The following is a 27949-nucleotide window of genomic DNA, read 5'->3' on the forward strand; positions in this document are numbered from 1 at the left end:
AATTAATGTGATATCAGTGTTTTATCAATAAATGGCATATTTTATTGACAGTTTATGATCATTGTTGATAGAATAGGCAATCTGACATTTACTTGTTATAAAGTAACAAATTTCACTCCCTTAAAACTGATGTTAAATACATTGTTCTCATTCTTTCATCAAGCAATATTGAAACAATCTGAAGAGGTGCTGTTTGACACAGGCTTAATCTAAAATTAATAGCCTTTAATTTGTTCTCCATTCACCTGACCCTTAAAAAAATTTCTGTTGATAAGGCAATATGCAAGTTTTGCACATCATCTGTGTCACGAGGAATTTATTTCACTTATTTTTTGCAAGTTTGTCGATTGTTTTGCTCATATGATCAGTAACCTTGTTTTTCCACGGAAACAAGAAATTGCATGACAATGCAGGATCAGTTGGGTACACAAACATGGCCGCTCTGACGTCAAGTGAAAACACACTATGGTGAGCCAACGTTCATTCCTCCTTGCTGGTACAGGCCTTTTGGATTTTTATTGCCTGTCAAAGAAAGGCAGACTTTAAAAACTCCCGCAACTTTTTTTTGCCATAGTGTTGGAATGCTTTTGTTCCAGGACCAATGGAAACAAAAGATAATTATCAAGGCATGCAAGTGGGTCCCGGAAAGAGGCCATTGCAAAATGAGGTGTTGACTTGGGCCCGGTTGTTCGAAATCCGATTAACTTAAAGCGTAAACTTTTGTTTCATGTTTTTTTGCTTGTTTTTTGTTTATCAAGATTGACTTCCTCTAAGTGTAAAGTTTTGCCGAATATCAGCATTGAACAGCATTTGGGAGAAGAGAAATAAACTCCTTGGTTAACTTTTAATCTGGGATTAGCATTAATCGGCTTTTGAACAACTGCTCCCTGAGGTATAAAAGGAGAAGGTTATAGATTTTCTGAATCTGAAAGGTGACAGGCAACTATCCTGGATGTGAGAAAAAAAAATTGCAAGGTAAAAGACTACTCTGGCAAGGGAGTCTTGAGCTTTTCACAGGGCAGCATTTTCTTGGAGCTGGGAGGAAATTAATTACCTCCAGTAACCAGGGCTCAAGAGACCATTTTGGTATTAAAAAGAAAAAAACAAAGGACTGCCCAAGGTGTACATGTACAGCTTTAACTCTTGTAGACAGCTGAGAGGACTGCAAATAGGTACATGAGTAGCTTTGGGTTCATGTTTAAGTAACTTACAGAAAACAGCTTGCATGGCTCTGGTTTATCTCCAGGGCGAGAAATCTGTTGGGATGAGAACCTTTGAAACTGCTTGTTTTATGAAGGAAGAACAATCTCTCACTGGAAAGTAAGAAAAAAACCAAAGTATTATTTGCCTTTCCTAGAAATGGCTTCATCTTTGGTCATCATCTTTGTTTTATAAATTGCTTACAATCCACAAATCCCATTTATTGGGATAAAGAACATTACATTACAGACACAATTTGTGGAAATGTAAGGCTCGAAAGATGGAAAATTTGCAATTTATTATTATCAACATTAATTTTCTTTGAAATCATGTTGAAAGATCAGAATTAAATAAAGAGTGAATCTCTATTTCAAAAATTTCCTTTAAAGGCCAAAACATTTTCAAACATTTGATAACCTGGCCTCAGGTGACATTCATTTGTAGTTTGGAAATAGAGAATTTTCTTCTTTTGAAGAGAAGCCTTTTGTTATGCATAAAAATTGCTAACAGCTCATTCCTGTTGAATGTTGATAAGAATAAATTATTATTACTTCAAATCATCTGAGTGATGGATTGTTAACTTCCACACCTAGAGGTAGAAAGACCCATAATCATATCCAGTGTTGTCAAAGGACACAACTATCATGGTGGAACCTTAAAATATTTCTTGCAATACCTACCAGCTTCAACCCATTCCTCCAGATGCTGTGCCTCGTGTCGAATCCTAGTGCGATCATCCAAACTGAGATAAGGCCAGAGCAAAACAGCTGAAATACAACATGATCATGAAGTTACCTATGACTCAGTTTACCCTGTTAAGCCTGGTTTCCACAATTATGGTCATTTGGATCGCCCCAGTTGTTTCAAAAACTGTTCAGAGCCGATTATAATTATGAAAAAAGTACCAGATGATCACTAACAACCCGAGCGACTCAGACAACCTTGATCTCTTGGATAGAACTGAGTTCTACCCTGATGATCGAGGTCGTCTCAGGCGAAACGACTGTGGCAATCACAGATGATCAAATGAAAACGAGCCTTTACCATCCAAAAAGTCCAGGCCATAAACTTGCATTGGCTTGATAGAGAAGGGGGCTTATTTAATTGAGCAAATACATAACCGGTACCAAATCGATTCCCCCTAAGGAACAAGAACACAAGTGGAAAAGTTTGGACAAGCATGTGAAGTTGGAGGTCATGTAGATCAGAAACAAATCCAAACTTCCAACCAGTGAATAAACCATTCCATGTCAGTCAACATGAAGTGTTTATAGTCGGGATTGATTGCTGAGTAATGTTGTCATATTACTAATTTGGTTGTAAAGAATAAGGGAGGGGGGGGGGGGGAGAAAGGAGCGCTTAATACCTTTTTTTCTCTGCAAAAAGGGGGAGCTTAATAATTAGAGGATTTTCAGTAATAAGAAGCAAGTAGATTTTGATGAGCAACCCCTGCTTTTCTTCCCACCTTCCACATCACCTGTCTCTAGGAATACAGATCAAAACATCAGTAAGTATCAGCCAGTTTCAACAATTTTGCATAAGCATTGTTTCTATTTGGGACTTCCAATGGTCCAACCCTCATGCATACCTTATTAATGGAAATAGTAGGGTCTTATGTGCATAACACAAGTGAAGAAATCACTTCATGCAGAACATGATGTCACTTTGAATTAGTTTCCTAATACTACCAGAGCATATAGATTCTTGGAAAATGATAAGGTTAATCACTTACTGAAAAATTATGTGCCATTTATCACTCCCTGTCCCATAAACCCCTTCACCCCTAAACCGGCCATACTTTCCGGTAGTAGTTTACTCTGTCTAACGCAAGATGATTTTACTCGTCAATGGGGAACCCCCAGGAGTCAATGGGTTAAACATAGCAAGAGATTTGTTGGCTAAGAAATTAAATGCAAAATTGATTGTGATGGACTCATAGTTGGATAAATCTAAAAAAAATACTGAGTAAATCACAATCCATTGGTTAACTCAATACAGTAATTGGCTTTTACTTCACTTGTCAGCGGGATAGTCACTTATTTCCACCCTTAAAACTACCATGGCTAAAAGGATACAACATAAGCAGCGCTCCAAGCTGCGACCGTTTTGGTCGCCATGGCGAGTAGAAAAAAAGATTGGCGACCAAAACTGTCGGGAAGGTCGCCAGTTTGGCGACCTATTTCCTGGCCATTTGATTATTTTAATTTACATCCAGACATACTAAGAAGTCTTGCGACCACAAAACTGCTTAGTGTCTTTTTCTTTCATAATTTCTGGCTCTTTAAAGTCTTGAAAAACATGTCATTCCTCGACTATTCGTTCGGAATCGTGAAATCGAGCAGCGGCCATTTTGATGCAAAGGAAGAGGGGAAACAGGGACTGGCCGACTACAAACATTACTCACCGCCTGTTGAGTGGGCATGACTTTTCGACGTGTTACCAGTCTTGGACTGGGTAAAAACTGGCCGTAAATGAGACAGAATAACTCTGGTTTGAATTAGGTCGGTATAAATGCTAAGTGAGCGGCAAAGTTTAGTCCATTCCTTTCCATCACACAAAAACTCAGTGAGTGTTTTGTTGGGTCTTTCTGCAGGCGGTACCGGAAAGCACTGTGTTTTGGTCACTTGGGATTAGTCTTTATTTGGAATTCTTTTGCTTTTTGTCTTTGGTTCTTTTGTTGTACCTCAGTAAACTCCGGTACCGACAGAAGCTGCCGTTTTGTTTGTGGTGTTTTGTTGCTCGGAATAAAGAAATTCAATATAAATTTTGCCAGCACGCGCGGCGTTCTGCACGCCTTTGGCAATTTTTTTTTCCGCGGAACTGTCAACGTTTCACTTGCGTTTGCCGTTCGGTTGACACAGGCAGCCATGAAGTTTCCGCAAGAACAGGTAAGCATATGATTTACTATCTGCATGGAGAATAGGCAATCTCACAAACAGTAGGGGCGATTCAAGGTTGAAACACTGAGCAATAAGAATATTCTGTTCCCACAGATCGGTAGTTTTTTGAGTCACACATTCATGTTTAATGTTTAATTACCGGTATGCGTAATTGTCTGGCACATAACCTAGCACATAAACGGAGTTAACAGAGGCATCGATCTAACAACGGAATATTTTGAAATGCGTCGGAAGACTCTAAAATGGATTTCTCTATACTTCAAAAGCCTGTTTGGTTAATTTGGAGCCTCCCTAAAAATATTTATTGTTCCGATATATCAGGGGAACTTTGGAAGTCTCGAAAGTTTAAGTGAGGGGCGTTTGGCTCATCACAAAATTTCAGCTATCTTGATGGCTCTTGTCCAAGCTTCGAGGACACGGAAAATTTTAGGGGACATTTTTTCTTTATATATTTAAGCTATACAAAGTGGGAAGCGACAATGCTCACAAGACCATGTCTGTTGGATTTAATATTTCCATTTTTTAAGAGCAATGAAGTTTTTCATCACACCATTTAGCCCAGGAGCATTGCCTTGTTAAATAGTGTTTGAACCATTTTCGGCAGTTGTAGCATGTATTAACATTGGTGACGTTTGTTTTTATTGCAACGAATGACTGTCATCAATGCATACCGAATGCAACAACGTATGAAATTATAAAGTTTTTCTCCAAAGAAACATTGTTTAAAATGATGTCTTGAGTGACGATCTCATCCTTGCATTGGAAATCATGCTATTCTTTTTCAGTGATGTCATGTGCTTGATAAAACGTTACCCTCTTTAATGCAGGTCAACCACAGCTTTGGTCTTTGACTCTCTCTGGTCGACTCTTTATCTCTTATTGATTTCCTTATCTTTTGCATGTTTTCCTTCCTTCTTTTGCTCAATGTCTTTTTTTTCTTTTATGTTTAAGGCGAATGGCTGGCCTCCCAGTAGGGTGAATGCAATGGCCACCAGACATAACGACTAATCCGTTAACGACAACGGTTCTTTGTTCTTTTTTTTTTTTCAAAACGGCCAGCGGTTTCCCTTTCATTTAATATGGCATCAGAAAAATGAAAAACGTTAATTTTTTTTTTGTTTTTGATGGCGACCAAAATCATATCCCTGGCGACCTTTTTAGAAGTGAAGGTCGCCAAAAGGCGACTTTCAAAAATTCTTAGCTTGGAGCACTGATAAGTAATCTCACATTCTTCCTGGAATGATTAGTCCATAGTTAAACATTCAGAAAAGTAATGGTTTGTTTTCCAGTAGTCAAGAGCTGAACTGTACCTGTGTTAACAGGTCCAAATTCTGTAAACCAAATACCAGCTGGCTCAGACACCTTACAGCGATCAGGAAGACCTTGAATGAATCTGTGCTCAAATTGGTCCTTTTTACCAAGAAGGATGTCATACATTCGTAGTTCGTACACACCTGAAAACAGTGAAAAAGGTTGTAAATTAAGGATTCTGAAGGGATCATTATGTTGGTGATAATTCTGTTTTGGCAAATTATGACATTTTAACATTTCCAAGCATAAATGACCCAATCAAAATTAAAATTAATAATTTTAGTAACCTTCAAGATCAAAGAAATTAGGTTTCAAAAATCTTGTTGAAAACAAGCAGCCCCTCTTATGGTCAGTCTGTGTCTGTATTAAAACAATATATACCCTCAAAAAACGTCACAAACCCCCACATCACCACTGGAGGTACCATTTGCCAACCCTTATCAAGATGAAATCTACACAAAGCCTGCTTTAAATATTTTTAAACCAAAAAAGTTAGAAGTCTTGACAGGAATTGATTAAGGAGTTCATGTGGAGTGTATCCCTCTTCTTGGGGTGTATCACTCACCTCCTGTTGACATAGGGGGTTTCACATCAAACCATGGGACAGCATTCATTACCACATTGTCCTGACGCAAAGACAAAAATCATTCTCAGTATTACATTTGTAAATATTAACAAAATTATATTTTACTAAGCCACTTTATATTATCATATATTAAAATTAATGGCTTAATTTGGCAAACTGAGTGAGAACTTGAAGAATTTTAGGTATAGGCTATACTGCCAATTTTGTCATCCTCTTCCTAGACGCCCATTTGGCTTGCTTGAGGATACCTAAACTTCAAGCCAGAATTCGAGCTAGGATCCGCACCAGGATTCCAGCCGGGATTCAAGCTAAGATGAGCTTTCTCCGCTATTTATTCTGGAATCTCTCGGTTAGGTTAGGTCTTGAATCGGTTAGATTAGGTCTATTTGCGTTGGTTCTAGTCTAGTTAGGTCTAGGGTTTAGGGTTAGGGTTGGGTTAGGTCTATTTGTGTTGGTTCTAGTCTAGTTAGGTCTAGTTAGGGTTAGGGTAGGTCTCGGTTAGGTTAGGTTAGGTCTTGGTTAGGTCTTGAATCCTGGCTCGGATCCTAGCTCGGATCCTGGCTCGGATCCTGGCTTTATTCTTAGTTTATCTCGGCTTGCTTTACCGACCTTTCTGCTGTACTGGTATCAATATGAAGTTATTCATCCTTTTGATAAGGAGTCCAGTTCAGGGCTAAGCAATTAGCCAATTGGCCTTTACCTGGGCTGATCCAAGTGACAAATTACGAAAACCTCCAGTCTGTGCATTGTTTGTATGGCTGTGATGAACATTATTATTACTGGTAAGTAAACCCATTGACCCCTGGGAGTGAGAGTTAACAGATTTACTCGTTAACCGGGGGCATCCAATGGTGCCTGAGGAGTGAATGGGTTAACTTCAATTGGGATAATGTCAAACGCTCTTCGTGTTATGCAATAATCAACATATTGCCTGACTGCGCGTAGTCAATACCCATGCTAATGAGTTAACCGTCATTTGTTATACGCATGCCCAGCAGGTGACCAGCCTCTTTAATTTGTAATCTTTGTTCAGCCAATTTTAAACTCAAATTCAAGTTCAGGTCTATTTAATTTACCATTATCATTACCATTACTATGTAATGTTTGGCTCCCCCATCCAACCGAATAAATTTTAACTCGATTACTACATGTAGGTTCATGGTCCAGCCTTTGTGCTACAGGAGTTGTAAACACACAGAGAAACTTTATTTATTTATTTTTCCTGGACTTCATAACGAAAGATTTCTTAATTTACATTTTGACTTTCATTGTACTTTTACTTTTCTTAGTCTGTTAATTAATCTGCATCGAATTTGTTTTGTATCATGAATCAATAAATTATTATTGTTACTGCTACGGTAATTTTTACTTTTCAACTTGTGCAAGAATTGACGAAGTTTTGATAATAACTTTCTGAAAAGTGTGAATCATGCATGTGGTAATAATCACAGAGAATTACTGAAGGACTGGTTCTGTAAACTGTATGATAATTATTGTAAAGGATACCTGCTTCACCAACATATTTAGCATTTTCTTGACATAATCATTGATCCAAGTTTGATCTTGAGACATGGCTTGTTTTGCTTCTGTTCTCTGTGCAAAGCTGTCTGCAAATGAAAAATGTCAATCAACTTTCTATTTCAATTATTACTAATCAGAGAGCAGACAAAATGAGTTGTAGAAAAGGCATTTACTGCAGGCTTTCGTGACTTGTTGACAAGGCTGCAAAATGAGAATCCATCCACAAAACTTACTAAAACAGACAGGTCTAAAGCACAGGTCAGTCATTCCACAGGTCAAGACTGGAACTTCCTGCTCTACTGATGAACAAATAAAGAAAAAAGTTTTCCCTAGACCTGAAACAACATTTTTGTGTTGTGATTATGGCCAAGAGACACTTTTGGTGTTGTTTATTCATCTGTAGCACAGTGACATGTACTGTCCTGTGACCTGTGTTTTAGACGGGCCGTACCAGAACCTAAACGTTCGATCAGGCCAAGCATGTTTTAAAATCATTACATTGTAAATAATAAACATGAAATTCAAAATACCATACTCCCAAATGTGCACAGCTTCATTAATCCCTCCAATATCAGTTGTCCAACAGCCATTCAGTTTTGAATATTTGCTTTCTGTCTTGAGGTGTACATATTCATTTGTTAACTTCAGGAAATCAGCTGCTTATAAAGATATAAATGTTGTCATGGTACAGAAAGACAAGACTGATGTAAAAAGACTTGAAAGTCTAACCATTTTGGGATGTAATTACAAAGGCTGCACTTTCTCCTCAGTTATTTTTATTTAAAAGACCCTGAATGTTGGTCCCGCTGGAGTCGAACTCACGACCTCCCACATGGCAGCCCGATGCTCAACCAACTGAGCCACCAGTGTGCAGTGGATTCATGATGCAAACTAACAAGCATTGGCAGGACGTGGAGTATTTGGACTTTATGGAGCAATAACAATTTATGGGGTGGGTAAAATTGAGGACTTTGCAGTGTGAGAGAGTATTTTATGGGCTGTCCCTTGCTCAAACATAGAAAAATACTACAGGCCTCGGTTGTTTAAAAGGTGGATAACGCTATCCACCAGATAAATCACTATCAAGTGGATAAACACTAGCAAAAGCAATAATTATCCTATGGATAGTGATTAAATATCCAGTGGATAGCACTGTCCACCCTTCGAACAACTGGGACCAGACATTTAGTAGATAAGAACGTTGTTCCCCCCTACCCACCCACCTCACACCTTCCCTGGCCTAAATAAACTGAATATGGCTTCTATTTAATGTAAGCTGTTTCTTGTGCTCCCACCCCACCTCCAGCCTTTCCAAGGTCAAAATTATTCACACTGCTCCCCCAGGTTGTTGTTGGCTTTCCTTCTACTAAATCCTCATAACCCACCACCCCAGAAAATACGTTTGGGGGGGACAGTGAGGATGGGATAAATGCAAACCACACCCTTATCCTCCAGCTAGCAGCTTCTCAGTGGGAGGAGGGGGAAGATCCTACCCTTCATAACCTCAATGTTTACATTTATCTACCTTCAGATGCGAAATGATTGTGATAAATGATTTTTTACCCTTACCAAACGCCTTGGGTTTAACATAGTACGTGCGCATCTCGTAGATTTTAGAGCCACTCTTTGGTACTTTGGAAGACTCACATAACCTGGTCGATGTCGAGAATCTACTGTGAAGCCACGATCCTGCAACTAAGCTTCGGAAATCCAGTGACCTTCTTCCTCTTAATACGATGGCAACGGCCATGGTTAATTAGCTAAAAAGACTACGTTAAAAAACGGCAAGACGAGAAAGGTAAGGTGGAGCGTGGGTGGTAGCGCGGGCTCTATGTTGATCACAGTGGAAGTTTGGGAACGAGAGAGGAGTACCTTTCGGCGCCGGTCCCAAAGCGATTTACTATTTCTTGTCCAAAAATGGATTTAGTTTCGGGCCCAGATCGACAAAGAACGATAGAAAGTGAACTAGAGATGGTTAAGAAATCGCTTAGTGAAAAAATAGAAGGATGTGAGATCCTGTCCTGTCACCCTGTAGCTGTGAATGTTCGAATCACGTAAGACTTAAATTGATGATTTTGAATTTTCTAATTTCTGATTTTTCAGAATTCTTTCTCTAAGCTTAAGATTATAATATTGTCACTCCTCTTAGTTCTTGCGTGCATTTTCATGTAGGAGGACGAAATTCAAAAGTGTTGTTGCGGTGCTCCAGTTTCCGGAGAAATATCCTACAAGTGCAGTTATTGTGGAAATAAAAAGTAAAACATTGTCTCCGAGGCTGTTAATAAAACTGACAGAGCTTTGCGATCAAGAAGCTAAAAAACTACTAGGAAGACAACAGGTAAGTCAAATTTCGTTTTTGGGACAATATTATCAACAATATTTGCAAGGGGTGCTCCCGGAGGATCATGGTATCTTGTGTTAGACAGCGGCGGGTTCAATTTGCAGGTCGCGGGTTGCAGGTCATTGTTTCACGAAAACTTTAAGTATCCTAAACATTCATAAAAGCTAACTTTAGGCCTAAAAACTTTTGTTTAGGCCCAAGGTTAGCTTTTATGAATGTTTAGGATACTTTCTGTATTGGTGAAACAATGACCTGCAACCCGCGACCTGCGACCTGCGACCTGCAACCTGCGACCTGCGACCTGCAGATTAGACCCACCGGTTAGACAGAGTAAATCTATGATGTCTCACTCCTAGGGGTCAGTGGGTTGATGCCACCACTTGGCAAGCGGACTGGATGGTCTCTCTCATTCTACAGGACTGAGTCAGAGTGCATGAATTTTCAATCAAATTTTTAAGTAGGGTCCACTGCCAAGAGTTGGCTCTAATACCCCCAAGAACTTCTACCAAAAAAATTATCATCCCTGCCCATAACTCTTACATGCATTGCAGGTAAAATTATGGCTAATTGGACAAACTAATAAATGTGTCATCCTGAAGACACATTTATCAGGGCTCGAAGTTGCGACCGATACAGTCGCATTTGCGACTACATTTTTCCCTTTGCGACTAAAATATCTGGTGAAGTCGCAATTTTGGGACTTCTTGACACCTTCGCTCTTTTGAAACAAAAGGGTTAGCAGTTGCCACTTTGCTGCTAATTTTGCTAAAATAAATAAATAAATGACAAAATTATTTGTTTTCTCGCTGTGAATTTTCTCTGAAGATAGCGTAATTGTAGAGTAATTTAGCTGCGATATCCCAGTGTACGTGCACAGCTCCATTCCTTCGATCATTCGCCATTTTCAGCAGTTTCTTTACACACAAGTATTGCGGGCTCATATTTTTTTGCTAAACCGCTGACAACACAATGCAGTGCAGCGATTTTGCGACTAAAATTTGCGAAATTGCAACTAAATTTTCGTATCTTATCGCAAAATGCGAGTGGTTTTTTTCGTTAATTTCGAGCCCTGTTTAATTAGGCAGCATCTTCAATGTCACACTCTTGCATACAGTTACTCTCTTTTTTCTCTAGATCTATTAAAATCTGGAACTTACCCCGGGGGGGGGGGGGGGGTGGTACTCGATGTATCCCTGGTTGGGGAGGTGCAGCGCGGCCCCTCATACCCTGACCCTGTTTAAGACAAATATCGCTGATTTTCCTACCCATTTTAAGACAGAATTCCGATTTTTGATATCCTGTTTAAGACATTTAACCCAGTTTAAGACAAAAATAGATAAATCGATACCCTGATTAAGACAAAAAATGATAAATTCGATACCCTGTTCAAGACAAAAATCCCGAAAAACATACCCTGGCTAGCCACACGTCCCCATTAAGCCCTTATATGACGCTCAAAATGTCAGCTTTTAGAATCTCTGTATGGTGGTCAATTTACATTACCAACTCCGTTGATAAAACCAAATTTTTGTATACTTCTTCCCCACGGACGCAGCACCACAGTTTCTTTAGAAACTGCCCCCTTCATTCAACATTAACAATGCCTAGCAGTGTTCAAACTGCCATAATTAGTCTTTTCAGCATTAATTCACACAAATGTGATGCCTTCAGAGGATCACTCCTTTGCTCCATACCAGGTGCCAGAGGTTATTTTTTTCATTTAGAAGAGGCAAATTCTGTGGCAAAGCCACAGCCACAAGGCGTGAAGTGCTGAGAGGAGAAAAGTAGTTCAGTTTTGGTTTTTCAGAGATATTTAATTTTCAAGGGGCCAATGGAGCCAGGGTATTCTTTCCGTCATTTTGAACACATGAAACAATTCCTTCCCAGGTTACTTCATGCTCTAATTAGACATCAGGTTGAGGTTTTTTTGGTTCAGCCCAAATTCTCAATGACAAGAAACTCTGCAAATACTCCCCTTTTTTATATACATATTTTATTTTTGTAGGCCGTTTCTGATTGAGATTGTATTTATCGTGGAAAACCTTGAGATTTCGAATTGTGAGACCGTGAGATGAGTCCAGAAATCGTGGTCTGGATGATGCCACTCAACTGCATTGCAACATTTGGTAAACAGGACTCTAATATTTACTTTCATTTACATTTTGTTGTAATTTTTGTTTTCCTTAGGTCATTCCAGTTTTGTCATTTGTACGGCGATTTCTTGACGAGAATCCATTAATTGCATGTTCTGAGGAGCTGCAATATATCAAGTCAAGATTGCTAACAGAAGTAGATCAACTCAAAGTAAAACAAAAAGCAGGAATTCTAAATATATGTGCAAATCAGGACAAGTAAGTGTCATCCCTTACAAATTGCTGCTTCTCAGAATTCACTTTTTTTTTCAATCAGGCATGAAAATGGACACCAAAGGCTTGCACAAACACTTACAGCAGTTACATTATTAGTGAACAATGGTTGAAGACTGATCCCAGCTAAAAGATAGAACTGTTTCACTCAATGTCATGTTTGCTTGATCACTGAGCTGAAGGGTATTGAAATCTGGGGTAGTGTCGAAAACAAAGACCTCGAAAATGAAGAACCACTTGAAAAAGCGTACAATTAAGGTTAATTCAAATGTTATTTTTGAAAAGTTAGTCCTACTGTAAGCAGATCTTAGGGGCCGATTACATGAGCTGGGATGGCCCGGTTAGCTGGGCTGACTCATTTAGCCGAGATCCCGGCACGTCTGAGAAAAAACACCAAAAATCAAGTTTCAGATTACATGGAAAAATTCCAGCCCGGTTAGCCGGGTAACCGTCGTTACGATGCCGCGATCCTGGCTAACCGGGCTGAGATTTTTTCATGTCATTGCATTCACTAGGACAGCCCGGTTAGCCGGGCCAGCGATTTCTAACCACATTACTCCACTTTAGAGCAAAATGGCCCACAGAATAGTCGTTTTTTTATGAAAATACAAGATGTATAAGATAGCAAACCTTTAAAATATATTATTGTAGAAGGATGAATTTTAATAGCAATTTAGCGAGACAAACTTCCCTCCACTTCTTCTTGTTGTTATTATCTTTTTCACATGACATATTCTAGATTCGGTCAGTATAAAGGGAGGACTGCGGACTGCGGCCTAGGTATGAAACAAGGACTGAGTTTTCAAAAACGGAGTACAGAGCAAAACTAGGTTTGTACTGGCCCAGATACAGATTTTAAAAAAGCCCTTGAGCACTCTAATATTCCGTGTGAAAATGTGCTCAGTTAAAACATCGACTGGGCTAGAGAAAGTAGGATTAGAGATTTATCACAAAATTGTACTTTAATCCATGAATTTAAAAAGGAAAAGGAAAGGAAATCAGCATCTTCTCTGAGGTCCTTCACATTTCTCGATTAGTAAACATAAAGCTGGTGACCCGCAAAGGATTTCATTTAGCCTGGTATTACATGACGTGAGCCAGCCCGGGTTGGACGAAATTCAGAATGTCATGTGAAAAATGATAACAACAACAAGTAGAGAGACGTTTGTCCCACTAAATTGTTATTAAAATTCACCATTCTACAATTTAAAGAAGCCTTATGGGTTGCTATCTTCTTTATCCTTAATTTAAACATAAAAAAACGATTATTCCGTGGGCCATTTTGCTCTAAAGTGGACTAATGTGGTTAGAAATCACTGGCCCAGCTAACCGGGCTGTCCCGTTGAACGCAATTACATGAAAAAATCTCAGCCCAGTTAGCCGGGATCTACCCATTCAGCTACTACAGCTTTGTAGGCCTAATTAGACCTAAAACGTTATTGCTCCCAATTCATTGAATTAAGATTAGGATTCAGATTAAGTCTGAGATTAGGAGCAGTAACTTTTTAGGCCTGATTAGGCCTTAGAACGATATTTAATCTCAAATCCAACCTTTGTTGGTTAGTATTCATTGTATGGTGGGGTCATACATGGTATTTTGGTGCTTCGTTTTGCAGTTTCGTTGTTTCGGTGTTTCGTTGTTCAGTAATGTCCAGTTTATACCCACTTCAAATTCTTTGTTGGTACCCAGTTTGCCATCTCAATATAAATCAATTAACGTAAACAATCAATCAATCAATCAATCAATCTGTCAGGTATTTTCTAGATGTGAAGATAGCTGTTCCTGATGACTATCACACAGCTGCAGTTCGGTGGGTGAAATTAACTCTATGGTCTTACACAGCTATGATAGAGAAATAAACATTAGAATCCCTCTTGCATTTTTCTGAAAGGTATAATAGTCTTCGAAGGTATTTGACTTTGAATTTTGTAAAGGGGCAATAAGCTGTGAAACATGTTGATTTTGGTTTTGTCAAATTATACATCATCTCACGAAATTAAAAATCATATCACCTCTTGTTTATATTAAATAAATAAATAAATAAATAACGGGGAAAACACTTTACAGTCATAGACTGAGAAACCTGTGGCCCTCACCTAAATTATAACAAGGAAATCAACTGGCGAAGACGTTTGACTTTGTAATTATGACCTCTGCATACTTTGAAGTTCTAATTTAAAATTCTAGGATTCAAAGTCACATCGCACACTGAAAAGGGCTGCTTTTCTGGTCCATATTTGAATTTAGCTGTTTGGAAATGTTGCAAATGTTATTAAAAGTTACAAGAAGAGTATTATTACTGGCACTAGAGAATGGTTTTTGTTGCTGAGCTCGAAACAATTTCATAAAAAAAACCACCCCAAAATGATTTAAAGACAGTATAACAACGGACTAAAAATGTGCGAAAGGAAAGCATATTTGCGTATTGCTTACAGCCTTTTCAGTTCATAATTGCGGGAACCTTGAGGAATCTAATGAGAAATGGCGGCACGGAGATTCGAATTTTATTTTTGAATACTGATATTATCTCACAAATACTCTCCTATCCCCAAGTGGCCATGTAATGTTCTGTTTATAATTTGTCTAGATACTGAAGAAATGTCCAGATTAAAACCTACTTGTTTTATTCATTTTCGAAATGGTAAAAAAGTGGTCATCAACTGCTAAAACGTGCAAGTTGTGTAAAACATCATGATAATGTCAAATTGAGTCATAAACATATTAATTAATGTATCGGTAGTATGGATCTGAGGAGAAAAATTATATTAGTTAGTGCAAAAGCATCTTACATGTATAAGGAAGAGAAAGCTCGCTTCATGTAAGTTACCTTTACAACACCTATATCCTCACATGTGACAGATATAGAAGATATTACATGGCCGCGTGGGGATACGAATTTTATCTTAGAGTGCTGCAAGTATCTCTCACGAGTGAGAGATACTTTCAGCACGAGAAGGTAAAATTCGTATCCCCAAGGGGCCATGTCATGTTCTGTTTATTACATAGATATTGATGAAATGTCTAGATTTAAAACAACTTGTTTTATGCAGTTTCGAAATGATGAAAAAGTGGTCACCAACCGCTAAGACACGCATGTTGTGTAACTTGAAACAAGATATGAAAGTTATGAAAAACAAATCATGATAATGTCAAATTTTGCAATAAAAATGTTAATGTAGTGGAGGACAATTATATTAAAGCACAAAAGTATCTTACAATGAAGAGAAAGCTCGCGTTTTATTGGCTAATCGTCTTGGTTACCATGACAACACCTATATCCTCACATGTGAAAGATAAAAATGATATGTTCACTGCGCGTGGTGAAGATATGATTTTTTAGTAAAAGGAGAAATCCTGGTATTTCATCAATATCTATATAATAATTAACAATTATTCCTCGAGCCCGAATGGGCTCTAAGTCAATAGCCCATGAGGGCGAAGGCCGAATGGGCTATTGACTCAGAGGCCATGAGGGCGAGAGGAATTATTGTTTTAGTAAACTCCAACTAGTTGGTCAAAAAAATATCTTTCGCTAGTTAAAGCTAGACTTTAATTGCTGTTTTGGTTTTCAAAGCCGGCGCTTTTCGCTACTAGTGGGCTATAACAAATAGCCTACTAGTAGCTCAACCAATCAGAACGCAGCATTGATAATAGACCACTAGTTGGATTTTACTAATAAAAAATATCTTCACTGGTTGCTGAGATTTAGATTGGAACTAAGCAGAATTTACTTTAAATTTTCAAACAGAATTGATCTCAGAGAGTCAAACTTTCCAGAAAACTTGGTACGTGTGTTCCTTGGTCGAGCTGTTGACATGGCAAGGCAATGTGTAGAGCCACCACTGCGACGTACACCAAAGTATGTGAATGGAATTCCAAATCACTAACATTTAACTGAAAATGTGATTCACGGTTGAAATCATACAGAGAACTCAAATTCAATTGTCAACCTCACCCAGCTAAAGATTGCTGGGTCTCAATTACTCATTACTATAAATGATTTAAATGTAACTGAAAAGAAAAGGAAGCCGATAACATCTCTTAGCTTAAAATATTTTGGTTTCCAAGACAAATTCTGTCTAAACTGGGGGCATCAGCCTTATTAGCTCTGTGTTTCCCGATACTAAGTAAAAGAAGATAATAGACCTGCTCTGCGCCACTTTATTCAGCCGAATGCTGTACAAAGGATAGTGACATTTAAATAACCCTATTTATTTTTGCATTTTATGCTTTCAGAAATCCGCCATTTGAACCAAAACCGTCATTAAAATTGGTGTGCGACTTCCTTGTTGCTGAATGTGTTAGAGTTTGTCCAAGAGAGACTTGTCCAATATGCCAGAAGAGAGCATTACCTGAAGATCCAAAGGTACGTTAGTGAAGGTGCTTTCATTTTTAGGAATCTAAACCTGTAAGTATTACAAATTAACTGCCCATAGCGCTTAGGGGTTTTTTGTCGCTACTGCTGCTTCTATCTGTACCTTGCAGGAAGCCATTACAGATCCCACGGACCCACAATTTGTTGAACGCATTTATTGTAATCATCTTTTTCATTTTGGGTGCCTGGACAAGTACATGAAAACTCCGCCTTTTCAAGGTACAATTTTAAACAGGATCTGGTATTCTTCATCTTTTCAATATTGCATCCTCAAATTTAATATCTGTGCTTATAAGTGGATAACTCATAGTCATATTTTTGTTTTCTTTTTCAGGAGGAAAGAAATGTCCATCTTGTAAACAAAGAATATATCATGAAAGATGGAAAGTTACTCCCAGACTTGCTGAAGAAAGATGGGCACATCACGAAGCCAAGAAAAGGGAGTTGTCTGAAGTGGTGGACTTTTTAGGAGACTGCCTCTGACAATAGTTCATCAATTTCTTGAAAAAATCCCCTTTATTTTAGGACCGTGTAATTACAGCACAGGCTCCCCAACTTTACGATTTAAATGCTTAGTAACGGAAAATATATACTTAGGTTTTGTGTAATATATCTAACACGAGAAGGAGTGTTTCATCGGATATCCAAACACCGAGAAGCGAGTTGAAAAACGAGGCCGAAGGCCGAATTCAGTTTAACCGATTTCGAGGTGATTGGATATCTGATGAAACACTCTTTTGAGTGTTTGATATTGCTTCTCAAAGGAATCAGTATGCTTAAATCAAAGTTGGCGAAATTTATGCTAATTAAGACCACATATCGGAACTTCCTTCCTTTTGGCTTATATAAGAATTATTAATGCGTTTGAGAACTGAGAAATCGAAAATTTCGGGAAAATAAGCTCATCTTGCCAGTAAGCGATGAACGGAAAGAAAACAATCCTACTTTTGGTCCATCTTTAGTTTTTCTGAAAGCGATTCGGATTGGTTTTGGGATCCCCTCTCAACCTGGCCCCAGTCACTGCGCCATCAAATGGATTTATCCGGTGGAAAGCGTTATCCACATTTTGAACAACTGGGGTGATGGTTTGTACCGCCTACTTTTATCTGAGCATTCAAATTGTGAGTTTAGCCTAGCTGTAATTATTGTTAATATTTTTAAGATAAATGTTATCTATATAATTACCACTAAGAACGAAATTAAAGTGTCAAAAGAGCTTACACAGCTTACACACTAATCGCGACTTTCGGTTATTACATTGTTCATTAAGCCATTTTACATTCTGGATTTCTTGATTACTTCGGTGATTTTTGCCAAAAAGGTAATTACGAAAATGAACAATTCGATTCCGATGAAATAGTGCAAACACTGGTATCTAAGAACGGAGAGACTTAGCCTCGCGTTCACGGCAAAACCGGCGTCCGGCTGAAATTTGTAGTTTGCCAAAAATCAAGAAAGACTGTTTGGTTCCAGTTACTTTCTTGCCTTTTAGCTGCAGACATCGAGCAACTTTACCAAAGGAGACAAGTTTCAAGCCTTCCGTTTTACGTGAACGTGATGCTAATTCCTAGTCTCTCTATTTCGTGTACGTGAAGCGGGAAACGGCAGGCTATGCACGAGAAATTTTCTTATTCAAACTTGTTTTTCTCTTTTGAGAGGTTGCTCGATATCTCTTGATAATAAGCAAGCAATGAGCTAAATTTAGAAAGTGTTTTTTGCTGATTTCTAGCTGGAACGACGCAAATTGCCGTTTGCAATAAACGCGGTGCTAATTTTCTGTAATGCTACACGGATAGTGCATAAGAAGGATGAACCAAAAGACACCAGTGTGATATCAACATAAGTTACAAATATGGTCACATCTTTACATTTTGATTCCTTTACATCTCTACATCAATTCGAGTTTTTGTGAAAAATAATTGCATCTTTTTAGTCGGACTGGCGGAATAAAGAAATACAAAGGACTTCGTCCAATCGTTTTTCTCCGGGTAAACTTAAATACTAAAGGACCTCGCAGGCCCCTCCTATCTTGGCCACGCGCGTTTCCTCACGCGAACGCCCTGCTATTTCCTTTTTTCCCCCCTCCTGTGACTGATCTTTACGACAGTCGTCTGCAGTAACGGCTGCATGCAGTATTCTGTACTCAGTTTTTCTAAATTAGTCACTTTCAAGCGAACCAAATCTTTGGAAAAGATATTCTAAACTTTTTCCTCTGTCAGAATATGACAGCAAAAAATCTCAACAGCTGAACTCAGTAGATTTTGAATCAGTTCTAGCCAGCGAAATTCGATGTGGCAAGAAATTTGTGCAGGAAAAAATGTCATTTGTTTGCCGTCCTCAAAGAAACTGCATCTCTCGGGCTCAGGAGACAATTCTGGGCTACCTCTGCTGTACGAATGGCTCCAATTTATACCGTCAACAAGTCTCTGTACACAACAGTCCCTAGTGGATCTTGCAGGATATGATCGTGGATATGAATGAAGAGTGGTATGTATGTCAAGAAGTCTAAAAAGTCCAAAGCAGCCGTCCGCCCGAGTACTTTCAATGTTTGTTCTCTTTGATCGACAGTTAATCCTCCGGCTGTTAGTCCAAGTATAAGATCTTCAAGCGAGATAGTCTTCTTTGCTTCGTCCACATAGCACAGAAATAGCCGCTGTTGAAATGAAATGAAACGAAGTCTTGATTAAAATAGTCGGGAGAAAAGAGGAGACTGCAGTGTGGTCCATAGACCCTATGCAAAAATGGCTGCCTTTAAATTATTCTTCTGTTCATATTCAAAATAGCCCAACTAACCTTGTTTTTGAGACAAAAATTCTAAAGAATTTGTTATCCCGAACGAGGTTAGTTGGGTTATTTTGAATATGAACAAAAGAATAATTTAAAGGCAGCCATTTTTGCATAGGGTCTATTGGCTAGGGAGATCAATGTCCCTGGTATTTAATTCCAATCGGTATTCAATTCCAATTGAACTGCCTCCTTGCAATGATAAAATCCTTAAAATTGTTAGGTTCAAAATTCTGCCATAGTAAAATAACCCCCACACCGTTTGAAAAGATTGGGGAACGTAATAATCCGGCGGCTGATGTTGTAATCAAGGCCCCAGTCGATCAAAGGACAGATAACTTTATCCAGTGGACAAGTCACTACCCATCAGTTTCAATCTCTGCAAAGATTTCAGTACTTGCCCTCGCAGCTGTGAATATGCACACTCTATACACATCTAGTTTAAAGAAGTGTAAGAAAATCTTGACCAAAGTTTAGCGTGAAGCATATTTTATACTCTGGATAGCGACTTATCCACTGGATTAAGTTATCCACCTTTTGAACAACTGGGGCCAGGTGCTGTTCTGGCCTTTGTAGGTAGAGTCATGGTTAAATGGGCGACATTCAGTTAGTCATCAACCTTAATGAAATTCGCAACCTCGGGTGACTCACCTGATGGTGAATCTCGGAAACTTAACTGGTAACCAACTTTTGTCGACAACAAAATGGACGAAAAAAAGGAGAATTAGGTAAAGAAATTATTCCATTCGCCTTTTTTGGATACAAAATTGGTTTAATAGCAGGTCGCACAAAATACGCATTTATGGAATAATTGTTTTTTCAGACTGAACAGGACAATGACGACGCTGATAAGTTGCTCACCTTCGCTTTCTGGAGTTTAATATCAAGTTCCTTGAAATTCAGTTTTAAGATGAGGATTTTTGCAAACTCGCTGTCAAAATAAAGCAAAAATAAGACGACTTTATAATAACAATAATAAAAATTACTATTATTAGTTATTAAGTAATTATTTCTTTATTATATTATTATTGATTAATGATGATAACTATTAAATTATTATTATTTATTAGAGAGAATTTCAATCGAGTTTCGTAAAACCAAAGTAATTACTTTGGCCAATCAAAAAGGACGGCCACAATCCAGTAAACCAATCAACAATGCAAGTAATTACACGTAGCCGACACAAAGCGCTGGAAAATGTGCCCACGCGAGCCACTGTTGGTTTGGGTTTCACTTCTGATTGGTTGAAAAAATGGCGCAATAACTTTGAACCAATCACTGAGTAAAGTAATGAAAAACCAAAGCAATTCACTAATAACTTTCGACACTCAATTGAAAACCGCTCTATTATTATTATTATTAGTAACGTTATAAAAGTTATTAGAGATCACATCGTAAACAGATGAAAAATGGAAACGTCACAAATATATTTAACAACTGTTCGCTGCAGCCAGAGTAAATACCCACATCGCTTTCACTGACACTCAGGTTAACACTTGTTTTAGTGTATACTTGCTTCCGTGAATACTAGCTTCACTTGTTTAGTCAATGATTGTTTTGGTGCATACAAATAAGCTGACTAACAAACCAACAAATTACTTGCCACGACGATTTCGATAACGGGAAGCCTATTTTTTTTCCCTTTGGCTGCTCCTATCCACCGTCGAGTAAACCAATCAAAATCAGCTGCACGAAAAACTAACTACTCGTGTGGCATAAACCATGAACCAAACTTGGATAAACCAAAGTGAAATATAAAGAAAAAAAAGCATACTCTAAAACAGCTAAACGTTGAGAAAATGCTGCAACTACAGAGAACAACTTGAAATCCGCTCCTGAATCCAAACTGCAGTCGCAAAGTTCCATAACCTTAAAATCAACAGATAGTATGACTATTAAATGACTTGATTAGTTGTATGTATGGTTATATGTAATTAAGAAACTGGACGAATTCTTAATGGTTTTTATATCATTCTGTGTAACGTTGCTCATTTTTGCTATAGCTGATTTTTAACTTCCATGAAAACTAACACAAACTTAAGATTGAGCGAAAAAGAAGACATCACCTTCGGCAACGTCTGTTTAAAAGTGACTGCTAACAGAAAATCACCAGTTGCTTACTCTGTAAATGTAGTTGATGTGCGAGTCGGGCAGTAAGTTAGAATTAACGCTTTCCAAGGCTTCGAGAACTTCTTCAGGAAATAGATATCCATCTTGATTTTGGTCATACTGAAAGAGGTAAAAGGAATACTTTAATACAGAAATAAATAACTTTGTCACTTCCATATTATAAATTGGCTACCGGCTAAGCGGATTTGGGCGTTAGAGCAAATCGTGTTGCCTTCAATTCGGTTGGAACATTTTAAAAAGCAAAACGGAACCATAGACAACTACGGATGTTATCTCAGTTAATTTCGTTACGTGGTTTTTGGTAAATTCAACATTTAAAGCTTCTCGCACCATAACATGTGTATTTTCATTGTGTCTAGTAAGGCTTGATTGAAAATGCTTTAGATTCCTAATTTTTGACACGTGCCTGAGCATAATGAGCCTGTCAGTAATGTTGTAAAATCCTGGTATGCTGAAGAGTTGGACGACCTAACAACACTGAAGAAAGCTTCTGAAGAGAAGACATACACCTTATTCCAAAATGGCCGCCATTTTCGTTTTCTTTTGTTTCCATGCAAATTGGCCCTTGTGGCCTCGTTCAAAGTAAAATATTCCTTTGAATTTTGCGTTTGAAAGCGAGGCCATAAGGGCCAATTTGCATGGAAACAAAAGAATACTAAAATGGCCGCCATTTGGGAATAAGGTGTATGAACGTAATATTGGACAGAGTAGGGTGGATGGGGAATTTTGTCACGGCACCGGTAAATATTGCTAACTAAGAAAGTAAGAACTGACAGGATTTTGAGAAAGTCAATTAAGGCTAAAAAACTTACATTGTCAAATACACGACGGTAGTAATTGATTTGTCTTTCGCTTAATATGCAGTACTTTGTGAGAAAGTCATCTGAAAGAGATATGAAGGGGTTAGTTCAGTGCTAAAGAAACTGTGGTGCTGCGTTGGTGGGGAGTGAAATACGAAAATTTGTTTTTAAAGGAAAACGAAAGGAAAGGAAAGGAACTTTATTTAGGTGTCTAGTCGTTCTAACGCTGGAGCAGTAATTGGGGACACTGTAAACTGAAATTAACAATCAACGCAAATTAAGTCAAACGTTGGTTTTTGAGGAGAGGAGAAACCGGAGTCCCTGGAGAAAAACCTCTCGGTGCAAAGTAGAGAACCAACAAACTCAATCCACATTTGACGCCGAGTCTGGGAATTGAACCCGGGCCACACTGGTGAGAGGCGAGTGCTCTCACCACTGCGCCATCAAATCTTTCTTACGGTAGGTAATTTACTTTATTAACTCATTTTTCGTATGATAGGGAACGAGACAATAAAAACGTCTATTAATTGAACACACAGACTGCCTACACTACGAGTATCCAGACTACTTTCCACTCTCAAGGGCCTCTGCCGCCCATCACGAGTACTCTTTAAGAATCCTTCATCTATGGAATTCAGATGGTTCCGAAAGTATGTGCTTCGCCGGAGCGTGGATTTGAAAAATTCAAAACCATTTTTGGATTCTCGTTAACAGGCACTAAATCCAGTTCAGGATACGAAAATCTCGAGGTTCTGAGTTGTTTTCTCCTAGGTTCAAGCTAGCCCCCATTTTGATTCAAATCATCGTTTGCTGTGGCTCCGTCTCACATTATCTGGGTCGCCTCGATTTCGTACATGAAGTGATCATCCAATGCGGTTAAAATCCCTATTCTTAGAGCAAAACTATCAAAAAAACAAGGAACAACTGTCAGATATCGAATTCACTGCGTAAGTAATCTTTCGATGTTACATAAGTACCGTTCTTAATTGCGATGGTCTGAATTCTTAACATGAACTTACCCATGCTATTGTTATCGCGATCTATATCATACACCGAGTTTAGTGATTGTATTTCTCTTTTCGGCTTCTCTGTAGCTGCGGCCAGTTTCTTTCTCCTGTCTTCTGCAATCTGCTGACGTAACAACTCATTGCGTACACTTTGATCGCTTTCTGCGCGGCGTCTACGTGGCTTGGATTTTTCTTCCGAATTGTCTTTTCTGTCTGGAAACATATTAAAGCTGCGTTTGCGATCAGATGCCATCCGCTTGACGCTCTCTGAAAATCGAAAGACACGCAATCGATAATGCTGCTGCTGTTCTGCAAACGTTTCATCTAAATTAAATTATCTTCACTTGTTGTTTTTAGAGGTGCAAGGAAAACAGAAAGAGCATTTTCATAAAAGTACGTTTTTATTTTACATGGAGTAGGCAAGAGAGATAAACAAGAAAGCTTTAAAGGGACATCTTCTTTCATCCGAAATGAAGTCTGCTTATTTGTTTTTTAAATGGACGTTGATTTTGTAAAATGAAAGTTTGTTTTTTTGAAAAAGGTTTTTTAAAAGAAAGATCAGTTTGTTTTCACTTTTGTAAGACTTGAAGTTGACTTCCAGCCGCAGAATCATTTTTTTTCATGAACCAAGTTAAATGTTGTGAAAACGGAAGTAGTTTCAATTACATGCAAAAGTCATTCGTAGTTCCCAGTTTAAAAAACGGAAATGTTTACGTAGGGAAAACAATGGGTGATCAATTAGTGGGAATTCGTGAAGTGCCTTTTTTTGCGTGGAAAGGAGAACGAAGTCTTACACTTGAACAAAAGGGAGCTGGGAGACACCACTGTCCTGGCACGCGAAATTTTCTTTTCCAGTTGCCGTCCGCGTCTTTAAAACGCGCGTGCTTAAGCTCCCTAATATGGATGAGGTTTCGGATGAAGTGGACTCACTTTGTCAACTAACTGATTCCCTAGAACTGAATAGAACTTGTCAAAGATTTCGGATAAAACTTCGCACACTGTTGTAACATGTCAAGGACATGGTAAAAATGTGATAAAAAAGGGGGGGTCACCGCACTCGTTTCTATGGTGCGACGCTGGCGAATACGGTTATTTAAGCCACTTTGATAATTGTCGCACATCTCCAATGTTGGACAAAGTTAGCGCCATTTTTTTAATGTAATCCCTGATATAACACAGAGCCTGGTGTCATTCTGTGGTTAATTCACGTAAGTACCTGAAAAATGTATTTGAATGCCTTTGTGAGTACTAAAGAGTCTAAGATTGATTTAACTTGAGTGTGTACTGTTCGACTCGTAAGAGCTCCTTCCATACAATTTTATGAAATTGTCAAAAAACAGGCCACAGATTTTTGCTGATTTTCTTACCACTACATGAAGTCATCGTTCTCAGTAAAAAATGGGGGTCACCGTACTCGTTCAGAAGAAAATAGCGGTTCCTTGACGGATTAAGCTTGGCATCAACGAAAATCCGCCATTACTTTTAATGTGCGCGAGCTAATGCACACATTGAATCTCCGCATTCACATTTGTTTATCATTTTACAAAAGCAGGTGTTCTTTACTGAAAAAGATAAATTTACTATCGCTCATTTTCAATTTCAAATTTTACGGCCGCCGCCATCTTGAATATTTGAGATGAATAACACAAATTCACGTGATCAATAAGACATTTGCATGATAAAAGAGCTCAACTCCCGGAGGATTAGTTGCGGACACCAAGATGGCCGCCATTTCTTTGTTTAGGGACATCAGCATGGCCGCCGTGTCGTCACATGAAAACACTCCATATAGTGACAATAGGGAGCTTAAGCAAGGACAACGAGGACGGCTACTAGAACGCCACAAACCAAAGGGTTTAATGAGCAAAAACAATAGTTCGGCACGCCCCACCCGTGCGTTTCATATTTTGATATATTTCCTTTCTGTTCTCGTCCTGACAACGACGTGAAATGACCACTTTTGAGGTAGTGTGGAGGACACAAGCACCTGACGTTGAATTTCAATTTTTTTTCTCTGGAGATATCCACACCGCTCTCATCAACTTTATTCCGGCCTGGGATATAGACAAAAACTTTCCATGCCAAGTGACTTGGCATGGAAATAATATTTTTAAACAACGTTCTCGTAGACGTCGTCGTCGTCGGCCGTCGGCTTACGGTCCCTGATAGTGTAATCAGTGTTCGACACTAACTTTCTTTCTCACTAATTTGCCCTTTGGGCAACCAGTTTTGTTTTTTTGGTTGCCCATGGTTTTTATTTCGGTTGCCCGCCCTCTAAAGACCTGTTGCCCATTAAAACTAAAAGGAGGCTTGTAAAAATGTCAGTTTTGTGTAAACTGTGTGTAAAATGGGTTTGACAGACCAGCGCGACTCCTGCTGTGTGTCCATGGTGTTCTAGTAGCCTACACAGTTTTTGCTTTGACAAGCATATCTTTAAGCCATTTTCCTTTTCTAGACGAGATCAATGGAGATCCCTTGAATATCTCCCTGAAATTAGGCTGGTTTTCAATTAAATGCCATTTGTCCAATAGTATGTTTCTAAGCCTTTCAAAGTTTGTTGAAATCGCGTGAAAAAGGGTAGAATTTATTTTCTTGTGCGCATGCATCGTAGCGCATTTGGCTGCGCGAAAACTGGGTTGCATTGTAACAAGCATGCTTTTCGCGCCGAGAAAGATGGAAAAATGACAGCAAAGAGATGTTACTTTCTTCGTTGCAAGTCAAATCGTTCCGCAACATATTTGTCGAACAAAAATTCTGATTGCCCGATCGGGGAAGTCTTAGAGATGTTTTACTTGCCCACGGATATATTTCGCTTTCCCCGGGCAATCGAGCAAGCGTTAGAGTCGAACACTGCAGTGTACTCGTAACACGCCACAATAGGGAGCTTTAGCAACGACGACGGGAACGGCAACGAGAACGTTATCTCAAAACATAAATTCTCATTGTTGTAATCACTTCACGACTATTCCATGCTTTTTAATATGACAAAGGTATGACAGTCTCTCAGGAATGAAAACGTTATGAGCGGCGCTTAATTTAGGGGAGAAAATGAACATTTATCTCCAAGTGTTGACGTTCTCCATAAAACCTTAAAGTTGGTCATTTCACGTTGTTGTTTTGCTGACGACGGCAAAGAAATGGACAAAAATGAAAAACGCATGTGCAGAACGTGCAAAACTATTGTTTTTTCCCACGAAATATGCAAATTTGTGGCGTTCTCGTTGTCGTCGCCGTTGTCGTTGCTAAAGCTCGCTAATTATTCAAGATGGCAGCGCCTGGGAACTTTTGTAAACAAACATATTATTTTCTAAAATTCAATCAAATTTGATTTCAAACATAATTTTTTGTTGGAGTGGAAGTTCCCTGAAGAGGGATGAAAAGGAAGGGAAAGCCAACGATGCAAAGTTTAAGATAAAAACGTACCTGGTCTCTTAGGGATTTCAGGAAGGATAGGTGAGTTGATTTGCGTCTCTTCATCTTCTTCTTCTTCCTGTTCTCCTTCTTCTGGCGACGATGTTCTTTCCTCCTCGGCTTCTTGTAACTCAGTAAGACTAGTAGAAAGAGATGCTCTTCTCTTTTCCTCTTTACCCTTTTTATTCTTTCTCTTCTTCTTTCTTTCCTTTTCCTCTGGTTTACCTTTTTGGAGCTTCTTGGACTTTCGCTTACTCTTGGGGATTTGCTGCAACAAACGAGTCATTTGTTAAAATGAAAATGATAAGGCATCAGACTGTTTCCTTTCAACGCAAATCATGACCAGTTTAAGCTTCCGAGATTTCATATGGGATACGATTTTTGGATGGTTACCCCACGGCAGGTACAAAACACAGATCACAGGTCATTGTTTTACCAATACAGAAAGTATCCTAAACATTCATAAAAGCTAACCTTAGGCCTAATTAGGCCTAAAGAAAGGTTTTTAGGCCCAAGGTTAGCTTTTATGAATGTTTAGGATACTTTCTGTATAGGTAAAACAATGACCTGTGACCTGTGTTTTGTACCTGCCGGTTACCCCAGGCTAATCACGTCGACGATAATCACACCAAAATACACAAATAAAATAGAAATTACGTAGTCGTTAGAAAGTGCGGGAAATGATTGTTTGCTTGTTTAACTGAACAAAGGAATGGGACGGATACGAATGGAAAAATGGAAAGAACCTTCCGGTTGTTCCAATATTCCAGATGGACAGGTTAACTTTAAGCTTGATAGGTATACCATTTCATACAATTTATTTGCCGACCAGGAATTTCCGGGAACTTTTGTCGAATGGAAAGTGCCTTAGCATGTTGCTGAATAGGTTCGGAAATTATTAATAACAAGCGGCCCAGAAGGTGTCCCAAAACTAATCCCTCAGGAATTGAACACTTTCCTTACTAGGCAAATAATTTTTTTAGTGACGTGAGTGAAAAACAAGAATACAAGTTAAGTTGACAGAACAGTTTGTGACGTATACACAACGTAAGCGGCATCAAATTTTGCCGGTGTATTGACAAATAAATGAACCGATGACAAACCAACCTTTTCGCCATGAACTGTAAGCTCGGTTATGACTGAAGGACTTCCAGACACTTCAGGCACTAGGAAACAATCCGGAAACAAGAGTAATTACAATGACTTTTCAATAAAC

At 38.7% G+C, this 27949-nt stretch overlaps 3 protein-coding genes across 8 annotated transcripts in view; 1 reads left to right on the top strand and 2 right to left on the bottom strand.

Moving 5' to 3' along the window:
* Positions 1 to 19: 19 nt before the first annotated feature.
* On the bottom strand, positions 20 to 9364 carry LOC138007218 (protein NipSnap homolog). 4 transcript variants are annotated; one of them, XM_068854004.1, is made up of 8 exons: positions 9088 to 9364; positions 8049 to 8174; positions 7504 to 7604; positions 5977 to 6037; positions 5411 to 5554; positions 1881 to 1967; positions 1212 to 1313; positions 20 to 522 (listed from the first exon to the last, which is right to left on the bottom strand). In XM_068854004.1, exons 1-7 carry the CDS (start codon positions 9266 to 9268, stop codon positions 1237 to 1239), a joined length of 777 nt encoding a protein of 258 aa, XP_068710105.1. In that variant the 5' UTR covers positions 9269 to 9364; the 3' UTR covers positions 20 to 522; positions 1212 to 1236. The 4 variants fall into 4 exon arrangements, with proteins under 4 accessions (XP_068710105.1, XP_068710103.1, XP_068710106.1 ...); XM_068854002.1 differs by having other exon boundaries at positions 383 to 522; positions 8049 to 8177; positions 9088 to 9355; XM_068854005.1 differs by lacking the exon at positions 20 to 522 and having other exon boundaries at positions 1117 to 1313; positions 9088 to 9355.
* On the top strand, positions 9361 to 18565 carry LOC138007217 (uncharacterized). Of its 2 annotated transcripts, XM_068854000.1 has the most exons (8): positions 9361 to 9572; positions 9691 to 9856; positions 12047 to 12210; positions 13980 to 14036; positions 15975 to 16085; positions 16463 to 16592; positions 16712 to 16820; positions 16936 to 18565. In XM_068854000.1, exons 1-8 carry the CDS (start codon positions 9436 to 9438, stop codon positions 17082 to 17084), a joined length of 1023 nt encoding a protein of 340 aa, XP_068710101.1. In that variant the 5' UTR covers positions 9361 to 9435; the 3' UTR covers positions 17085 to 18565. The 2 variants fall into 2 exon arrangements, with proteins under 2 accessions (XP_068710101.1, XP_068710102.1); XM_068854001.1 differs by lacking the exon at positions 15975 to 16085.
* LOC138007215 (uncharacterized) overlaps positions 17823 to 27949 on the bottom strand; it is a 30727-nt gene continuing 20600 nt past the window's right edge. The window contains exons 11-18 of one of the 2 annotated variants that reach the window (XM_068853998.1): positions 27841 to 27899; positions 26746 to 27001; positions 23335 to 23589; positions 22328 to 22398; positions 21507 to 21614; positions 21160 to 21254; positions 20247 to 20316; positions 17823 to 19254 (exon numbers count right to left, since the gene is read on the bottom strand). In XM_068853998.1, the coding sequence (XP_068710099.1) occupies positions 19009 to 19254; positions 20247 to 20316; positions 21160 to 21254; positions 21507 to 21614; positions 22328 to 22398; positions 23335 to 23589; positions 26746 to 27001; positions 27841 to 27899 (1160 nt within the window). In that variant the 3' untranslated portion in view covers positions 17823 to 19008. Of the gene's footprint in view, positions 19255 to 20246; positions 20317 to 21159; positions 21255 to 21506; positions 21615 to 22327; positions 22399 to 23334; positions 23590 to 26745; positions 27005 to 27840; positions 27900 to 27949 lie in introns of both variants that reach the window. The other variant, XM_068853997.1, reaches the window with a different exon arrangement.

Source organism: Montipora foliosa, chromosome 6 (assembly GCF_036669935.1).
Source record: "Montipora foliosa isolate CH-2021 chromosome 6, ASM3666993v2, whole genome shotgun sequence".
In the NCBI taxonomy this organism is placed as follows: Eukaryota; Metazoa; Cnidaria; class Anthozoa; order Scleractinia; family Acroporidae; genus Montipora; species Montipora foliosa.

Excerpts from the sequence above, each read along its gene's own strand:
- LOC138007218 (XM_068854002.1), bottom strand. The coding sequence starts at position 9,268 with ATGGCCGTTGCCATCGTATTAAGAGGAAGAAGGTCACTGGATTTCCGA. Across the intron at positions 6,038-7,503 it reads TAAATATGTTGGTGAAGCAG|GACAATGTGGTAATGAATGC; the intron begins GTATCCTTTACA and ends TCTTTGCGTCAG. Across the intron at positions 5,555-5,976 it reads ACCCCCTATGTCAACAGGAG|GTGTGTACGAACTACGAATG; the intron begins GTGAGTGATACA and ends CACTGTTTTCAG.
- LOC138007217 (XM_068854000.1), top strand. The coding sequence starts at position 9,436 with ATGGATTTAGTTTCGGGCCCAGATCGACAAAGAACGATAGAAAGTGAA. Across the intron at positions 12,211-13,979 it reads ATATGTGCAAATCAGGACAA|GTATTTTCTAGATGTGAAGA; the intron begins GTAAGTGTCATC and ends TCAATCTGTCAG. Across the intron at positions 16,821-16,935 it reads GAAAACTCCGCCTTTTCAAG|GAGGAAAGAAATGTCCATCT; the intron begins GTACAATTTTAA and ends TTTCTTTTTCAG.